This window comes from Bos grunniens, chromosome 11 (assembly GCF_055505025.1).
Source record: "Bos grunniens cultivar Pamir isolate PY7600 chromosome 11, Bosgru_T2T1.0, whole genome shotgun sequence".
Classification (NCBI taxonomy): Eukaryota; Metazoa; Chordata; class Mammalia; order Artiodactyla; family Bovidae; genus Bos; species Bos grunniens.
Window position 1 is genome coordinate 66,872,746 of NC_141175.1, and position 17,980 is coordinate 66,890,725.

General features: G+C 35.9%; 1 protein-coding gene across 16 annotated transcripts in view; it reads left to right on the top strand.

Annotated features, from left to right (window-relative positions):
• FANCL (FA complementation group L) overlaps positions 1-17,980 on the top strand; it is a 94,595-nt gene that overhangs the window by 9,090 nt on the left and 67,525 nt on the right. For 5 of the 16 annotated variants that reach the window (XR_015135931.1, XM_086323765.1, XM_086323767.1 and 2 more), the window contains exons 2-4: positions 5,203-5,261; positions 7,456-7,516; positions 13,218-13,274. The exons of 3 other annotated variants lie outside the window; for them this stretch is intronic. Coding sequence is in view for 12 of the 13 variants with exons in the window: in XM_086323765.1 (XP_086179891.1) it covers positions 5,203-5,261; positions 7,456-7,516; positions 13,218-13,274 (177 nt within the window). In the remaining variant the exon portion in view is untranslated. Of the gene's footprint in view, positions 1-265; positions 307-3,694; positions 3,748-5,202; positions 5,262-6,653; positions 6,852-7,455; positions 7,517-13,217; positions 13,275-17,980 lie in introns of those variants that run through there. 8 more of the 16 variants (XM_086323773.1, XM_086323776.1, XM_086323766.1 and 5 more) reach the window with 6 other exon arrangements.

Here is a 17,980-nt window from a genome sequence, read left to right on the forward strand (position 1 = left end):
TTTGGCTGTTAACATTTTTCTCACTGGTTTCTGTCAATTTGTGATGTTCCTTGGTGTAGTTTTCTTCATGTTTTTCCTTCATGGGGTTTATTGTGCTTTTTGGATCTGTATTTTCATTTAATTTGGAAAAACTTCAGCCATTATTTCTTCAAAAAGTTTTTTGTTCCTTCATGCTTCCTATGTTGGGGATTCCAAATACATGCACATTAAGCCACTCTAAGTTTTTCCATAATTTGTTGATTTTTTTTTTCTTTTTTTCAGTCAGTTTCTCTGCTTTCTTTGGATGTTCTACTTCTGTGTTTTCAGGTACACAAATATATTTTTTTCAATGTTTAATCTGCTGTTAATAACTGCATTGTAACATATTTTTAATCTCAGACATTGTATTTTTCATCTCTTCAACTTGAGTCTTTTTGGGTTTTTTTTGTGTTTGTTTAGCATACTGATGCTTTCCTCTACCTTCTTGAACATACATAAAACAGTTATAACTGCTTAAGTATGAGAGGGGAAGCTCTATTATCTGCCATTTTTATATTTGTTTCTCTTGATTTTTCTCTTTTTAATCTTATTTTCTTGCTTCTTTGCATACCTGGTATGTTTTGATTGGTTGACATACATTGTGCATTCCACTGGTTGTATGAAGTTTTTTGTTCTCTTAAATATTCTTGATTTCAAAGAACCAACTCATTGTAAAAGACCTTGATGCTGGGAAAGATTGAGAGCAGGAAGAGACAGGGGCAACAAGTAGAGATGGTTGGATGGCATCACCGACTCAGTGGACGTGAGTTTGAGCAAATTTTGGAAGATAGTGAAAGACAGGTAAGCCTGGCATGTTGTAGTTCATGGGGTTGCAAGGAGTTGGGCACAACTTAGTGACTCAATGACAACCATTAAATTACTTGGAAACAGCAAATCTTTCCAAGGTTTACTTTTAAGCTTTGTTAAGCTGAAACAGAACAGACTTGAGCCTAGAGATTTGGTTGTACCACTGAGACAACACTCTTAAGAGTACTGTTTAGTAGCTCTTATAGTACAAGATTTTCCACTCTGGTTGGTTAGAACATGATTTCTTTTAGCTTTGTGTGAGTGCCTCGAGGTATTCTCTTATCTCTCCGTCTTTAGGTAGTCTCACATCCTGTGGCAATCAGTACTCAGCGGAAGAACACTTTTTAGGAATTCTCTGAAGTTCTGTAGAATTATTCTCTGTGTAATTTTTCTCCATGTATTTCTCTCCTCTTTTGTACTGTATCTTGTAAATTCTACATGCCTTGGCCTCCCCTTACTCAGGCCTGTCTTCTCAAATAATAGAAAATGTTAGGCTCTATTTGGTTCTTCGTCCTTGCTGTGCAGCCTGAAAATTCTCCAGGCTGGCCAATTACAGAGACTTTTCTCCTTTGTTTCCCTTCTTTCAGGGGTCATTGTCCTGTGCTGCCTGTTGTTTGATGTCTAAAAATCATTGTTTCAGATATTTTGTCCAATCTTTTGGTTAACATGGGAAGGTAAATCCTTCCCTGTTGTTCCATTGTATAAACTAAAGGGCATTCCCTTTCAGTTTCTTAAAGGAATACTGAATTATATATTATTAAGTGAGCATTTTCACTCACATTATTAAAAGTTTGTTCCACTGTGGCTTTTTAAAGTCTTGTTTTAAGATGTCTGGTGCCAGTATTATTCTATTTCCCATATGTTATTTGATCTTTTTCTTATTGGTTTTTTTTTTTTTTTTTTTTTGCTTGTGTTCCGCTTCAGTTGCTGCTCTCAGGTGGTTTTTAATTTTTTCTCATTTGGTCATTTTCTTACCTTTTTGTCTTGAAAGGTAAGAAATTTTAATTTTACTCTATTCTTCTTTGAACAGCTCTTAATTTATCCTTCCATTTTAATATTATTTTGTCTTTTTTTTCTCTTCAGTTTCTGTTATGAGGTTTTAAAATTTCTGAATCTGGGTGCAAATAGTCACCAAATAACATTTAATTCAGTATTGTAATTTGTTTATGCCTTGTGGTTTTTGTTTACGTTGAGGGATTGTTGTCACCTGAAATGTCTCAGTTCTTATTTTTTTAAAATTTATATATTTATTTTATTTGGAGGACAACTACTTTACAGTATTGTGATGGTTTTTGCCATACATCAGTGTGAATCAGCCATAGGTATACATAATGTCCCCTCCATCCTGAATCCCCCTCCCACCTCTCTCTCCACATTTTGTTTTTGTCTCATAGTAGCTTAGCAGGTCATAGTAGTATGCAGGTCAAGAAGCAACAGTTAGAACTGGACATGGAATAACAGACTGGTTCCAAATAGGAAAAGGAGCACATCAAGGCTGTATATTGTCACCCTGCTTATTTAACTTATATGCAGAGTACATCATATGAAATGCTGGACTGGATGAGGCACAACCTGGAATCAAAAGATTGCTGGGAGAAATAGCAATAACTTCAGATATGCAGATGACACCACCCTTATGGCAGAAAGCGAAGAACTAAAGAGCCTCTTGATGAAAGTGAAAGAGAAGAATGAAAAAGTTGGCTTCAAACTCAGCATTCAGAAAACTAAGATCATGGCATCTGGTCCCATCACTTTGTGGCAAATAGATGGGGAAACAGTGGAAACAGTGGCAGACTTTATTTTTTTGGGCTCCAAAATCACTGCAGATGGTGACTGCAGCCATGAAATCAAAAGACGCTTGCTCCTTGGAAGAAAAGCTATGACAAACCTAGACAGCATCTTAAAAAGTAGAGGCATTACTTGCCAACACAGGTCCATCTAGTCAAAGCTATGGTTTTTCTAGTAGTCATGTATGGATGTGAGAGTTGGATTATAAACTTTGGCTGAGTGCCGAAGAATCGATGCTTTTGAACTGTGGTGTTGGAGAAGACTCTTGATAGTCTCTTGGACTGCAAGGAGATCCAACCAGTCCATCCCAGAGGAAATCATTCCTGAATTTTCATTGGAAGGACTGATGCTGAAGCTGAAACTACAATATTTTGGCCACCTGATGCAAAGAACTGACTCATTTGAAAAGACCCTGATGCTGGGAAGGATTGAAGGCAGTAGGAGAAGGGGATGACAGAGGATGAGATGGTTGGATGGCATCACCAAGTCAATGAACATGAGTTTGAGCAAGCTCTGGGGATTGGTGATGGGGTAGCAAAGAATCAAACATGACTGAGCTACTGAACTGAACTGAGCTTATCGTTGATGGAGACATTATCTTTGTGTTTGTCAACCGTTGGCTGCAGTAATTTGTTAAATTCCTCAAGAATACCCTCTTTTGACCTACATAGCAAGGAAATCAAAAAAGAAGGAATATATGTGTATGTATGGCTGATTCATTTTGCTGTACAGCAGAAACTGATACAGCAGTGTAAAACAACTATTCTCTAATTAAAAAAAGCATTCTCTTCTGTCTGCAAAATGTAGTTTACTTGATGGATGGTTTTTTTTTTGGTAGTGTTGTAGGAAGAATCCAGCATTTTTAATGTTATGTAAGACCCTCAGTTTCCCATAGTTGGTACTTTTTCCTCCTAACACTGTTTCCAAAGGATAGCCCTTTTACCATCTTCTGCTTTTACAGTTCTTATCCAAGATGAGATCCTTGACTTTTATGTTGCTAATTCTTTATTTTTCACACATAATCTAATCCCTTCTTCTGTTTTCTGTTTTTTTTTTTTTTTTAATTTCCTGAATCCCCTAGCTCTCTCAAAGGACTTGATGTAGGAGCCCCAGGATGGAAGGCACTGGAAAGTGGTTTGTATTTTTCTTCTTACAGGCAGTTTTGAAGTTTATACTGTTCTCTTTCTTCTGCCTCTGCCTAAGACAGGGGATTTTTGTGGTTCTATTTGCTCTTAATTTTGATGTACATATTTTTTGGGAATGGTATGTAGAGAGATTCAGATTTAGACAACTGTCGATACTTTAGTTTGCTGTAAATTTGGAAATTCTTCATGAGAGCAGTTGACGTATTTTTTTTTCTATGATTTAACTAAAAAAAGATAATTTTAAAGTATTATGGCATGTGACATGGCATTTGACTTTTAAAATGGTTGGATTTTGCAAATTAGGGACTTTGGAATTTTATTATTTTATGTAACTATTTTTCATGTAAATTTTGAGTTCCAGATTGTTCTTACACCTATGTGTGGGATGTCTATAAAGTTAGGTTAAGGTTACTACATAATACTTTTTAGTGGTTTAATGAAATAGTGAATTATTGTTACTTGACCTTTTGAAAAGGTCAGTAGTACATTTTGTTTCATTTTTTTAAAGGACATTTAAATGTAATGAAAGTCAGAACTGCAATATTACCATGAAAGTAAAGGTTATGGGGTACATTTAATTGTGTTCCTCTATTTTTGAAACTGCTTTGAGGGAGATTCTGATAAAATTCTCGTGGTAATTGTTTTTCAAGAATTTTATTACTCTTTTTCATTTTATACTGTTGGAGTAAAAGATTATATTTCTGTTTGTCTTTTTCTGCTTACCTTTGCTTAGATTTCATGTGTATTATGCTATTTAAGGTACAAAGTTTAAGCTGCTTTCCCATTCACTTTCTCAAGAAAGTAGAACAGTATATTTCTCAGAGAACTGTCCTTCATTCCTTAGAAAGACTTTTAAGTAAAATTTAGTTTTTTCAGATTATAGTTAATGAATATTTAAATTAAAATAAGTAACAGTGTTTCAAGGATTTTATTTATTAAAGGTCTGCAAGTGTGGGAGAACTAAATATACTCTGATTTATGAAAATATTTCTCTGATGTCTGTATATTAAGATTATTTAAATATATTTTCACTTTATTAAAATTTGGAACACTACAAATATGGGGTATGTCATGTTTTTTCCTTCTATCTTCAGATCAGTTTGAAGGAATTTCTTTTTTCTTGAATTTTTTCCCTAAGAAATAACATTTAACTTTCTCCTTTATGTCTGCATAACAGTTTGTTAGTATTTCTTATTTATGTGAATGACTTTTTCTTTAAAAACAAAATCCTGTCTCAGTGTTTTGATTACCCAGTAATCACAAAAGTTTCTGACATATTTTTGAGTTATTTTCCCTTAAATGCACTGTTTTGTTGCTTATATTTTAACAAGTATTTGAATAAAGTTGATACCTTTTAGAAAATACAGGAAAATGTTGCCTTTTTTATGTGACTCTGATTGACTTCTCTTAATTTGAGTTCACACCTTTTTAATATTTTCCACAGGGAAGAGATTTCCACCTGAGACTATTGCTGCCCAAAGATTTGCAGCTGAGGAATGCCAGGTAATGTGGTGTTTTGTTATATACTCTACAGGCATCTTGGCGGGATGGGCAGTCACATCTGTATAAGCTGATTCTGTTTGTTAGAGTTCTGTTTATTAATTAGTTAACCAGAAGCATTTCTGATTTTTGCCAATCAGTGTGCTTTTTAAATGATTTTCTGTGGTGTTGAAGTGCTCTTCAACAGCAAAACAGTCTAATTTACTTTTTATTTAAAGCAGTAAACAACAAGTGAAAATATTTGGAGAATAGAAAATAATTAGAAAACTTTGTTTCCAACTTTTGACTGATGTTAATTATGTGTATGTTCAGGCATGGGAAGCCCCACAGCATCAGTTCTGCCCTGATAGAAATTAGGTGTCAACATGGGCTATAGGTATTGACAGCCCTTCAAGGAATGTCAAGAGATGAGAATAGAAATTTAGGTAGCACCCAAAATCTAATTTCTGCTCCAAAATTTTTCTGAGGGTAGGAAGGGAAGAAGAATCCAGAGACAGTTATGAGTAGAACTGACAGGATTTTGTGACTGATCAGAAGTGGGAGATAAGAGGGGGAGAGGAGTGGAGGATTCTTTGCAAATTCCTAACTCAGATCACTAAACTAGAGAAGAAGTCACAGATGGAAGAAGTTGAAGGGGAATTGTTTTAAGGCATGTCAGATGTGAAGTATGAAGAGGAGATTTTAGTAGGTAGCAGTGTTTTGGTTGGAGAAGGAAATGGCAACCCACTCCAGTGTTCTTGCCTGGAGAATCCCAGGGACAGAGGAGCCTGGTGGGCTGCTGTCTATGGGGTCGCACAGAGTTGGACACGACTGAAGCGACTTAGCAGCAGCAGCAGCAGCAGCAGTAGCAGTGTTTTGGTGGGGAACTTAAGCATGAAGCTTGGAGTGGAGATGTGTGTAGAAGTCACAGTAGGCATGGGATTTAGGGCCATGAATGTGGATAGGTTTTCCTGCATGGATAGAGTGAGAAGAGAAAGCTAGTAACATAATCTTGAGGGCATAACAATATTTAAAGGTGTGGTAAATAAAGAAGACCTTGAAAGAAGACGAAGTATTGACCAGATTTAACAGGAAAACCTGGACAGTTATTTCTGAAATCAAAGAAAGAGCAGCTTAAAAGTCAGTGGTTAACAGTGCTTAGTGTTGCAAAGGGGTCAGGTTAGATTGCACGTTTCATGTAGTGGTTGAAGTCGGCTTGTACTGGGGTTTTTGGAGTGGGTAGAAAGGAAATGTAAACAGTAAAAACTACTTGAAGAACAGGAGTGGCTATAGAAAGGTGTGCAGTCAAGGAAGAGTTATAATTATGTGTTTTCTTAAAAAGAAGATTTGCTCAAACAAGTTACAGAGGGAAAAATGCTAGCAGAGAGTAAGGATACCACAGTAAAGGAGTAATTAGTGAATTGATGTGACTGAGTTGGTGGCAGGAGGTGGAAAGTATATTTGAAGATGGGGTTTCCCATGGGCAGTCGAATGAGCTATTCTGCCCCTGTGATAGGAGATAGCAGAGAGGATGCGGGTTAGCAGACCAGAAAAGGACAGTCATGATGGTTTGAAAAGACCATGGTTGAGAAAACTCAGACTTTCTACTTCTAGGTAAGTAAAAGCATTTCTAGAAGAGTTACCTAACAGTGTTAAGAATGCAGCTGAGGGTGAGCCGGTAGATAGATGAACATTATTTATCACTACTTACACAGTTAAAAGTATGTATGTCCTTAATCTGGAATTTAAGATTAGATTGTTATAATGGACACAGGAGCCTATGGGGCTACAGTTCACGAAGTCTCGAAGAGTCAGACACGACTAAGCCAGAGCAAACACAGATTGTTATAATGCATTTGGTTTCTCAAATACAAGTTCTGTAAATTATGATCAAAACTATTGGTTTTATTTAACCTACCTTGGAAAAGAATCCAGTTCAAGAAAACATTGCTTTGGATATGTTAAAATTAAAAAAAAACGTACTGTTTGTTTGCATGTCATTTGCTGATTGCAGTCATTTATATTTTGAAATAAAGTTAGTACCAACAGTTTGAAGACATGAGTTTCAACAGTACTAGCGGTAAAAATTTTATTAACTTGTCAGAATTATGTTTTGTCATTCTTTTGTATGTATGTACATATTAGAGTTGGCATACAAATGTTTTTTCCTTTTAATTCTAAACAGTGAACAAACCATTTTGTTCCATTAAAATTTTAGATTACTATGTAGTTGGCAGCTGAAAACAGCACTTAATGGATATCATCACATAGTACAACAGGTAAGTCCTTTTTGTTAAAAGCTTTGTTTTAAGTGAGGGCAGTTACTTAATCTGATCACATGGACCACAGCCTTGTCTAACTCATGAGCCATGCTGTGTAGGGCCACCCAAGATGGATGGGTCATGGTGGAGAGTTCTGAAAAAATGTGGTCCACTGGAGAAGGGAATGGCAAACCACTTCAGTATTTTTGCCTTGAGACCCCAAGATCAGTATGAAAAAGCAAAAAGATAGGACACTGAAAGATGAACTCCCCAGGTCGGTAGGTGCCCAATATGCTTTTGAAGGTCAGTGGAGAAGTAACTCCAGAAAGAATGAAGAGACGGAGTCAAAGCAAAAACACCACTCAATTGTGGATGTGACTGGTGATGGAAGTAAAGTCTTATGCTGTAAAGAGCAATATTGATAGGAACCTGGAATGTTAGGTCCATGAATCAAGGCAAATTGGAAGTGGTCAAACAGGAGATGGCAAGAGTGAACCTCGGGAATCAGTGAACTAAAATAGACTGGAATGGGTGAATTTACCTCAGATCATTATATCTACTACTGTGGGCAAGAATCCCTTAGAAGAAATGGAGTAGCCATCATAGTCAACAAGAGTCTGAAATGCAGTATTTGGATGCATTCTCAAAAACGACAGAATGAAATCTGTTCGTTTCCAAGGCAAACCATTCAGTATCACAGTAATCCAAGTCTATGCCCCAACCAGTAATGCTAAAGAAGCTGAAGTTGAATGGTTCTATGAAGACCAACAAGACCTTCTAGAAATAACACCCAAAAAGGATGTCCTTTTCATTATAGGGGACTGGAATACAAAAGTAGGAAGTTAAGAGAGTAACAGGCAAATTTGGCCTTGGAGTACAGAATGAAGCAGGGTAAAGGCTAATAGAGTTTTGCCAAGAGAACACACTGGTCATAGCAAACACCGTCTTCCAAAAACACAAGACAAAACTCTACACATGGATGTCACCAGATGGTCAATACCAAAAACAGATTGATTATATACTTTGCAGCCAAAGATGGAGAAGCCCTTATACAGTCAGCAAAAAAGACCGGAAGCTGTGGCTCAGATCATGAACTCCTTATTGCCAAATTCAGACTTAAATTGAAGAAAGAAGGGAAAACCTTTAAACCATTCAGGTATGACCTAAATCAAATCCCCAACAGTTATACAGTGGAAGTGAGAAATAGATTCAAGGGATTAGATCTGAAGGACAGAGAGACCGAAAAACTATGGTGAAGATTCGTGACATTGTACAGAAGGCAGAAATCAAGACGATCCCCAAGAAAAAGAATTGCAAAAAGGCAAAATGGTTGTCTGAGGAGGCCTTACAAATAGCTGTGAAAAGAAGAGAAGCAAAAGGCAAAGGAGAAAAGGAAAGATATACCCATTTGAATGCAGAGTTCCAAAGAATAACAAGGAGAGATCAGAAAGCCTTCCTCAGTGATCAGTGCAAAGAAATAGAGGGAAACAATAGAATGGAGAAGACTTGAGATCTCTTCAAGAAAATTAGAGATACCAAGGGAACATTCCATGCAAAGATGGGCACAATAAAGGACAGAAATGGTATGGACCTAACAGAAGCAGAAGCTATTAAAAAGAGGTGGTAAGAATACACAGAAGAACTGTATGAAAAAGATCTTCATGACCCAGATAACCACGTTGATGGGATCACTCACCTAGAGCCACACATCCTGGCATGTGAACTGAAGTGGATCTTAGGAAGATCACTACAAACAAAGCTAGTGGAGGTGATGGAATTCCAGGTGAGCTATTTCAAATCCTACAGGATGATGCTGTGAAAGGGCTGCACTCAATACACCAGCAAATTTGGAAAACTCAGCAGTGGCCACAGTACTGGAAAAGGTCAGTTTTCATTCCAATCCCAAAGAAAGGCAATGCCAAAGAATGTTCAAACTACCTCACAATTGACCCTCATCTCAAGCGCTAGCAAAGTAATGCTCAAAATTCTCCAAGCCAGGCTTCAGCAATACGTGAACTGTGAACTTCCAGATGTTCAAGCTGGTTTTAGAAAAGGCAGAAGAACCGGAGATCAAATTGCCAACATCCACTTGATCATAGAAAAGGCAAGAGAGTTCCTGAAAGACGTCTACTCCTGCCTTATTGACTATGCCAAGGCCTTTGACTGTGTGGATCACTTTCATCAAGAGGGTCTTTAGTTCTTTACTTTCTGCAATAAGGGTGCTGTCATTGGCATATCTGAGGTTATTGAAATTTCTCCCGGAAATCTTGATTCCAGTTTGTGCTTCATCCAGTCCAATGTCTCTCATGATGTACTTTGCATATAAGTTAAATAAGCAGGGTGACAGTATACAGCCTTGACATACTCCTTTCCTGATTTGGAACCAGTCTGTTGTTCCATGTCCAGTTCTAACTGTTGCTTCTTAACCTGCATACAGATTTCTCAAGAGGCAGGTAAGGTGGTCTGGTATTCCCATCTCTTTCAGAATTTTCCACAGTTTGTTGTGATCCACACAGTCAAAAGGTTTGGCATAGTCAATAAAGCAGAAGTAGATGTTTTTCTGGAACTCTTTTTCTTTTTCTATGATCCAACGCATGTTGGCAATATGATCTCTTGTTGCTCTGCCTTTTCTAAAACCAGCTGAACATCTGGATGTTCGTGGTTCATGTACTGTTAAAGCCTGGCTTGGCAAATTTTGAGCATTACTTTGCTGGCGTGTGAGATGAGGGCAATTGTGAGGTAGTTTGAACATTCTTTGGCATTGCCTTTTTTTGGGATTGGGATGAAAACTGACTTTTTCCAGTACTGTGGCCACTGCTGGGGTTTTCAAATTTGCTGGTATATTGAGTGCAGCACTTTGACAGCATCATCTTTTAGAATTTGAAATAGCTCACCTGGAATTCCATCACCTCCACTAGCTTTGTTCGTAGTGATGCTTCCTAAGGCCTGCTTGACTTCACATTCCAAGAAGTGTGGCTCTGGGTGAGTGATCCCACCATCATGGTTATCTTGGTCATGAAGATCTTTTTTGTATAGTTCTTCTGTGTATTCCTGCCACCTCTTCTTAATAGCTTCTGCTTCTGTTAGGTCCATACCATTTCTTTCCTTTATTGTGCCCATCTTTGCATGAAATGTTCCCTTGGTATCTAATTTTCTTGAAGAGATCTCAAGTCTTCCCCATTCTATTGTTTCCCTCTATTTCTTTGCACTGATCCCTTAGGAAGGCTTTCTGATCTCTCCTTGCTGTTCTTTGGAACTCTGCATTCAAATGGGTATATCTTTCCTTTTCTCCTTTGCCTTTCGCTTCTCTTCTTTTGTCAGCCATTTTTAAGGCCTTTCCAGACAACCATTTTGCCAAGTGAGGTTAGGAAGTTACTAAATATGCTCTTTTTAAAACCTATTTTGCAAAGTGTTATATAACACACTGGTTTAGTTGTTGCTGAATTCTGTAGGCTTTTTCTCTATCAAGCATTTTAAGGAGCCCTATTTTATGTAAAATATTTTCTGTCTAAAATCCTCAGCACATTTCCCGGTAGCATTTGTGTTGAAACTTTATTTCCATGCTTGGAACTTCAGGGCCTTCAAATGCATTCACTCTCTCTTCCTGAATAGCAGTGATAACCAAAATTATCCCAGGACTCATTTAGGAGTTGTAGGTTATCTGTGGCAAAAATGTGACTGTAGTTCAAGATTAGCTACAAAAAAGTGGGGTGGAAATCACTTAGGATCATGTATGCGTATGTAATAAGAGTAGATGTAAAGGCAGCATAGATGAAATATAGGCAGGATTTATTTAGTTACTTTTTATTTATTTTTTTAATTTATAAGTTTATGCTTTTGACACCCTTCACCCACTTTATCAACATCCCCACCCAAATTCAGTTATTCGTAATGTTTAGGTTCCTCTACCTGAAAATTCTTTTAAAGATTAGAGAAACAAGCAAATCAGTTACGGAAGCAATTGAAAATAATGAAAAACCTCTCGTAGAAAAGTAGATGTAAATAGAACTGCCTTTCTTTTAATGGTTTATTTATTTGTGTGTGTTTCCTGATCTGTTTTCTCTATCTTAAAGCAGGTTATTATCTATGGTAAATGACAATGACAGTTACTCTCACTTAAAGCAGTACTGAACCACAAAGAAATACAGGAAATTGTTTGATTTGTAGAAAGTAGACTGTCATTGCTGGCAATATAATTTACAGCATATGTTTAAGGGAATGTTTAAATGATTTCTCTTTGTGTTCTCTCCACCGTCCCCTCCCGTTTCACTGAGACTATGTTGTATGCTAAAGTTTAAGAAATGAATCTAATGAGGTAGCTAAATAGCTGGAAGAAAAACTCTTAATGAAGACTTAAGATTCCTAAGTTTTTCTCCACCAATTCACCAAGAGAGTTCCTAGAAAAAGTCCCAATTATGTATCTCCGCCGCTGCCCTCCAATACTGTAGAACCCAGTATTAGTTTTAGTCTTTGTTTTATTCCAAAGTCCAGGTGAACGTTACTATTCTTTCCTGGTATCATTTTTAACTTCATTAAATGTGAGTCAAAGTGGGAGGTGTGGTCAGCAGTCTTTTCTATGAAGGGCCAGGTAGTAAATTTTACAGGTGTGTGGACCCTAAGATCTCAGTTATGACTACATAGCTCTGCCCTTGTAGCACAGAGCAGCTTTGACAAGAGGTAAATGAATAGGCGTGGCTGCATTTCATTACAACTCTATAAAAACAGCTATTGGGCTGGATTTAGCCTCTGAGCTGTAGTTTGCACACTTTTGGTATAATTTATTACTCATCACTAGTCAACTACAGGGGAAATATATAGAAGAAGGGAAAGTCAAAGATTTGTTCTGCAAACATGTGCCCTACCAAGCTACATTAAGGTATGAATCATATGCCTCGTGTATTGTTGAATACTTTAGATTATTATTTTTCTCCTCTAAAAACTGAGATTTACATATATGCTTTAGAACTGTGTGGTGGTAGTGCAGTGCATTAGAAAAAGTAGCAAAAATAACATTATTTTGATTTCAAGCAGAGAAATGATGTAGATTTATTTAATAGAGCAATTTTAATGAGAATTTTTTTGCTTTTATTTTATAATAATTTTAAGAATCAAAGATTTCTAGGAAATGGAGCCCTGACACTTTAACATTGTACTTCAGAAGTTATTTCCTTTTTGTCGTATTACTGTAACTGTTTTACCTTATTGAAAGATTGACTCCTTTTGAATTAATACAGGTTAGTTGTGAAAGGACAAAATTAACAACTATAGGCAGTGTTTAAGGTCAAAGAAAAAATTAAAATAGACAGTATTATTGATTAGTTAATTCATTGTTCTAACTAGATTTAATTGTATAGATTTGCCTGATTTTTATATTTTATACTCCTCTTGACATTGTCATACTATTTTTTTTAATAGTGCTGTGGTTTGCTAGATTTGCTAAACTTGACAGTAGTCAGTGCTGAAGAAATAGAGTCATGTGTGAGACTTTAAGTGCCATGCTTACCTAATTCAGCATATCTCACCAAATTAGATTTGAGGGCTTTAATTACTCTTTCAGAATGAAAGTGGTAGAAATAATACTGTTGATGACCAATAATTCAATTCTTATACTTTTAAGATAGTTAATTTTTTTTATATCTATATGGACTTAAGTTTCCATTTCCAGTTCATGGAGTATTCATTGTACACTGAAATTAATTAAAAATATGTTTTGGTCTAGAGAATGCAGCAGTCTCCTGATCTAGTGAGTTTTATGATGGAGTTGAAGATGGTTTTGGTAAGGATTTGTTTTTTAACACTGTCATTATACTCTGTAAATCTGGTGTGTTTTTGTAATTCCTTTAAAAACTAACATTAGAATTTAAAACTTCTCAACTCTCAGTCATTTAATGTTTTATTTTACTAGTGCATAAATGTGGATGGTACTTTTCTGGAACTGCAAGAGGAATAGAACTGTGTGTAAGAACCAATTTGATGGGTACACGTGACGCTAGACTTGGACAGGTGGTGAAGAAATAAAGTGTACTTCTGGTCTGTTAGAAAATGTAACATCAACAGAGATTAAAAAATCACTCTTAAAGATACAGTACAATGTAGAAATAATTTCATATACAGTTACAGATTTCTGAAAAACTTGTTAAGCTTCATTACATATATACAGTTATGTACAATTGATTATTCAGTTAACTGTGCATAAATTGCATAGGTGGCGCTAGTGAGAAAGAACCTGTCTGCCAATGCAGGAGACATAAGAGACATGGGTTGGGAAAATTCCCTGGAGGAAGGCATGGCAACCCACTCCAGTATTCTTGCCTGGAGAATTCCCATGGACAGAGGAACCTGGCAGGCTACAGTCCATGGGATCACAAAGAGTTGGACATGATTGAAACGAATTAGCATGCATGGATACATAAGATACTTGATTAGCAAAGGAAGGATGACTACAGTAAATACCCAGGACCCATGAGCAAAATTCAAAGTTTTGCCTAAGATATTTCTTTACCTACCTACTCTTTTAGGAGAAGGGGACTGGAGCATTTTAAAAGGTTTCCTACATTCTGAATTTGGTTCATTAGATATTCATGCTATCTCTTATCATATTCTACTTTTTTTTTTTTTTTTGTAATCTGGCAGTTAAATCTAGAGGTCTGAAGGAAGTTGCATGCATTTCTCCTGATAATAATAATTTATGCTCTGTACTTCTTACTCTGCATAGGAGGTACATGGTGTCTGGTAGTTCCTCATTTAATAGAGTTAAGATTAGTCAGTAGGTTTAGATCCATCCAATATAAAGTTTCTGATCAGCCTATCACCTACTGATTTTAGCTTCCAGTGATGGTCATTAACTACATCCACTGTTTTGTTAGGGGTTGCAAATGGTGATTTTTAAAAATCCATCGTCTACATTAATTAGCTGAAAATTTTACAGAAAAGAAGTTCCCCTCATCATTTATTTGGTAAATTTGAGATCTTGCCCATACTGGAATGAGGATAAGTGCTTGATTTTTTTTCCTTTTTTTAAAATCAATTTTAAGAATAATGAGTTGGTACCTAGGAATTCAAAGGGAACTAATGATTTTTTTAATATTATGAACCCGTGTATTTTAAAGTATTTGACTAACTTTAGTCCATTGCGATTATTATTCTTTTTAATGCTTAAATTTTACCAGTTTTGGTAAATATAAGTCCTTTCATGTTGGCTGCTGAGTTCTTTTAACACAATATAAGCTTCGCTTTGTGGCACCAGTTGCCCCAGTTTCATTCACTTACCCTGTTTTACCAAAGAGATATGGTTTCTTTGTAGAAAATGGTATTTGGATGCCACAGTCTTGAAACTGGCATGTTCATTGCTATTTGTTGTTCAGGCACTAAGTCATGTCTGACTCTTCAGACATGGACTCTTCAGTCCATGGTGACCCCATGGACTGTAGCACCCCAGGCTTCCCTGTCCTTCACTATTTGCCAGAGTTTGCTCAAACTCAGGTCCATTGAGTTGGTGATGCCATCCAACCATCTTATCCTCTGTCACCTTCTTCTCCCCCTGCCCTTAATCTTTCCCATCATCAGGATCTTTTCCAATGAGTCTGCTCTTCACATCACCTGGCCAAAATATCTTCAGCATCAGTCCTTCCAGTGAATAGTCAGGGTTGATTTCCTTTAGGATTGACTGGTTTGATTTCCTTACTGTTTAAGGGATTCTCAGAAGTCTTCTCCAGCACCACAATTTGAAAGCATCAGTTCTTCAGCACTCAGCACTCCCTTCTTTATGGTCCACCTCTCACATCCGTACATGATTACTGGAGAAACCATAGCTTTGACTATTCAGACCTTTGCTATTACCTGTGTTCATTTCAGTATTTTCAATTCACATCTGGCATAGGGGTTTTACTTCTTTGACTTTTATGCTTGTATCTCTTTCCTCTTAAATCTGAGTTTTCATTTCTAGTATTTCTTTTGAAGTACTGTTGATTTACAGTGTTGTGCCAGTTTCTTATGTACAGCAGAGTGACTCAGTTATGCACACATATACATTCTTTTTAATATTCTTTTCCATTATGGTTAATCACAGGATATTGTATATAGTTCCCTGTGCTGTATAGTAGGACCTCGTTTGTCCATTCTAAATGTAATCGTTTGTATCTACCAAATCCAAACTCCCAGGCCATCTCCCCCTCCTCCCCTCTTCCTTGGCGAGCACAGATCTGTTCTCTATGTCTATGAGTCTGTTTCCGTTTTGTAGATGGGTTCATTTTGGCCAGATTGTAGATTGCACATACAAATGATATCATACAGTATTTGTCTTTCTCTTTCTTAGACTTCACTTAATGTGATAATCTCTATTTGCAGCCATGTTGCTGCGAATGGCATTATTATTATTATTTTTTAATAGTTGAGTAGTACTCCATTTTATACATGTACGACATCTTCTGTATCCATTCATCTGCTGATGGACATTTAGGTTGTTTCTATGTTTTGGCTGTTGTGAACAGTGCTGCTATGAAAATACGGTGCTTGTGTCTTTTTGAGTTAATTTTGTCTGGTTAAATTCCTAGGAGTAGGATTGTTGGATCATGTGGTAATTCTATTTTTAGTTTTTCTTTTCCATTTTGAGTATTAACATAGTTATAATTTTATGTTTTACTTATGCATTTCTCACACCTATAAAATATTTCTTGTATTTGTTTTATAAAATTACAATGCCACTGTATTTCTACTAACAACTGAAAGCATTTTGTTATTTCTTTGTGGTTCTGTTTTCTCTTTATTGTTAGCAGCAGCTGCCACATATTGAGAACTTAATTTGCTTGCTAGATTTGTTTTGAATTCTTTTTTTTAATATTCATGACAGAGGCTTTGGTGAAAAGTTTGGGATCAAATGAAAGTATTTAAAAAGTCACTTTCTAAAGTTTAAATTTTGACTTATAAATTTGTAAACTGTAGTTATGAGGTTTATCAAAGTTCGTTGTAAATTTTGTCAAAGGCTACAACATGATAACCTTAAAAAGGTTGAAGTAGTGAAACATTTTGGTTTGCGTCTCCTTGACATTGGACAAAAGTTGAAAAAGTTTCTTTTGGCTTTTTATCATAATTTCGATAAGCTACACAAATAGGACTAAGAGAACCAGAGTAAAACTATGTGGCCCATTAGGCTTTACTGTGAAGCTAATTTAAGCTCTCACGGTCATTTAATTTTGAAGAAATACTCATTAGTTTAAAATAGTGTGATTGATCTCTAATTCATAGTAGTCTGTTTAGTACATTTGTTTTTGCTTTCCTAAATGAGATCCTGTACTTTAACTCTCTAAAATTGTGGACAGGGTTGGTAATACTGTTGTACATTTGTGGCAGTCTACCTAAAGATGTAAGAATTATTAGTTTATTTATTGGGTTGTATTATTAGTAATAGGGTTAACCTAATATAATCCCTGGTGAAAATATTGAGAATGTTGCCCAAATGAAATCAGTAGCTGTTGAACTTATTTCAGGACATTTTGTTAAATTTCTCTTGGAGTTTCCTAGTGCTAACTAGGCATGTAGTAGGAGTTTGATACATATTTATTAAATGAACAATTATATTTTAAAAGAACTCAACAGGTAGGTTATTTTATTCCTTTTTTAGAGCTGAGTCACTGAGTGCCTAAGGCCTCAAAACTTAATTGCTTAAAGTTAGGATCTAAACTCCTGGTTTGTAAAGCCTGTGTTCTTTCTTCTAAGTACCTTTGCTTCATTCTCCACAAGAACACTTTGCTTCTCTGTCTTTGCACTTTTCTCTGTTACAGTTCTAGAATAGGAATAACTTGTCTGACCCAAAGCAGAAGGCAGAGTTAGCAAATGCCATAAATCTAGGATTAAAGTACTCTTTTATCCCAGTAAATTATTATCCAAGTTTGTTTTTATCTTCAGTATATATTAATAACAGTAATTAATATTTTTGAATTGAAAAAAATTTCCAAAGAAATACTGTGTACTCTTACATGTTTGTAAGTACAGGAACTATACTGACTCCTGTTAGTCGTATTTGTAACAGGAGAATCTTAATACTAATTTTGTGGACCACAGGTTGTTTATATACAGCACTAAGTAGTTTATGAAAAGGCAGTATACTTTTTGTCTTCTAGGAGCTTCCTTTCTAATTCAAATTGACATTCTAGCCCTTACTAACCAGCTTTCAGGGTTTTGTTTGTTTGTTTTTATCTTAAAGCAGATTTAGAACTGCTTTTTAGAACTGCTATTTAAGTAGTTTCAGTTAGCAGTCCTGATTTTTGAAATGCTGTTTTGTAAAAGTCTAGTCTTTTGTAGTGTTAATTTAGTAGCCTTCTATCCATGTTAATAAACATATTTAAGTGAATAAAAATGTGTACTTTTTATTAAGGTTACCAGAAATCTTTATAATTTTATACTTGTTCTTATGTTCTTTTGTTATTATATCTGTTTTTTAAATTTTTTATTTCTTTAATTTTTATAATGTGCTTAGTCATGTCT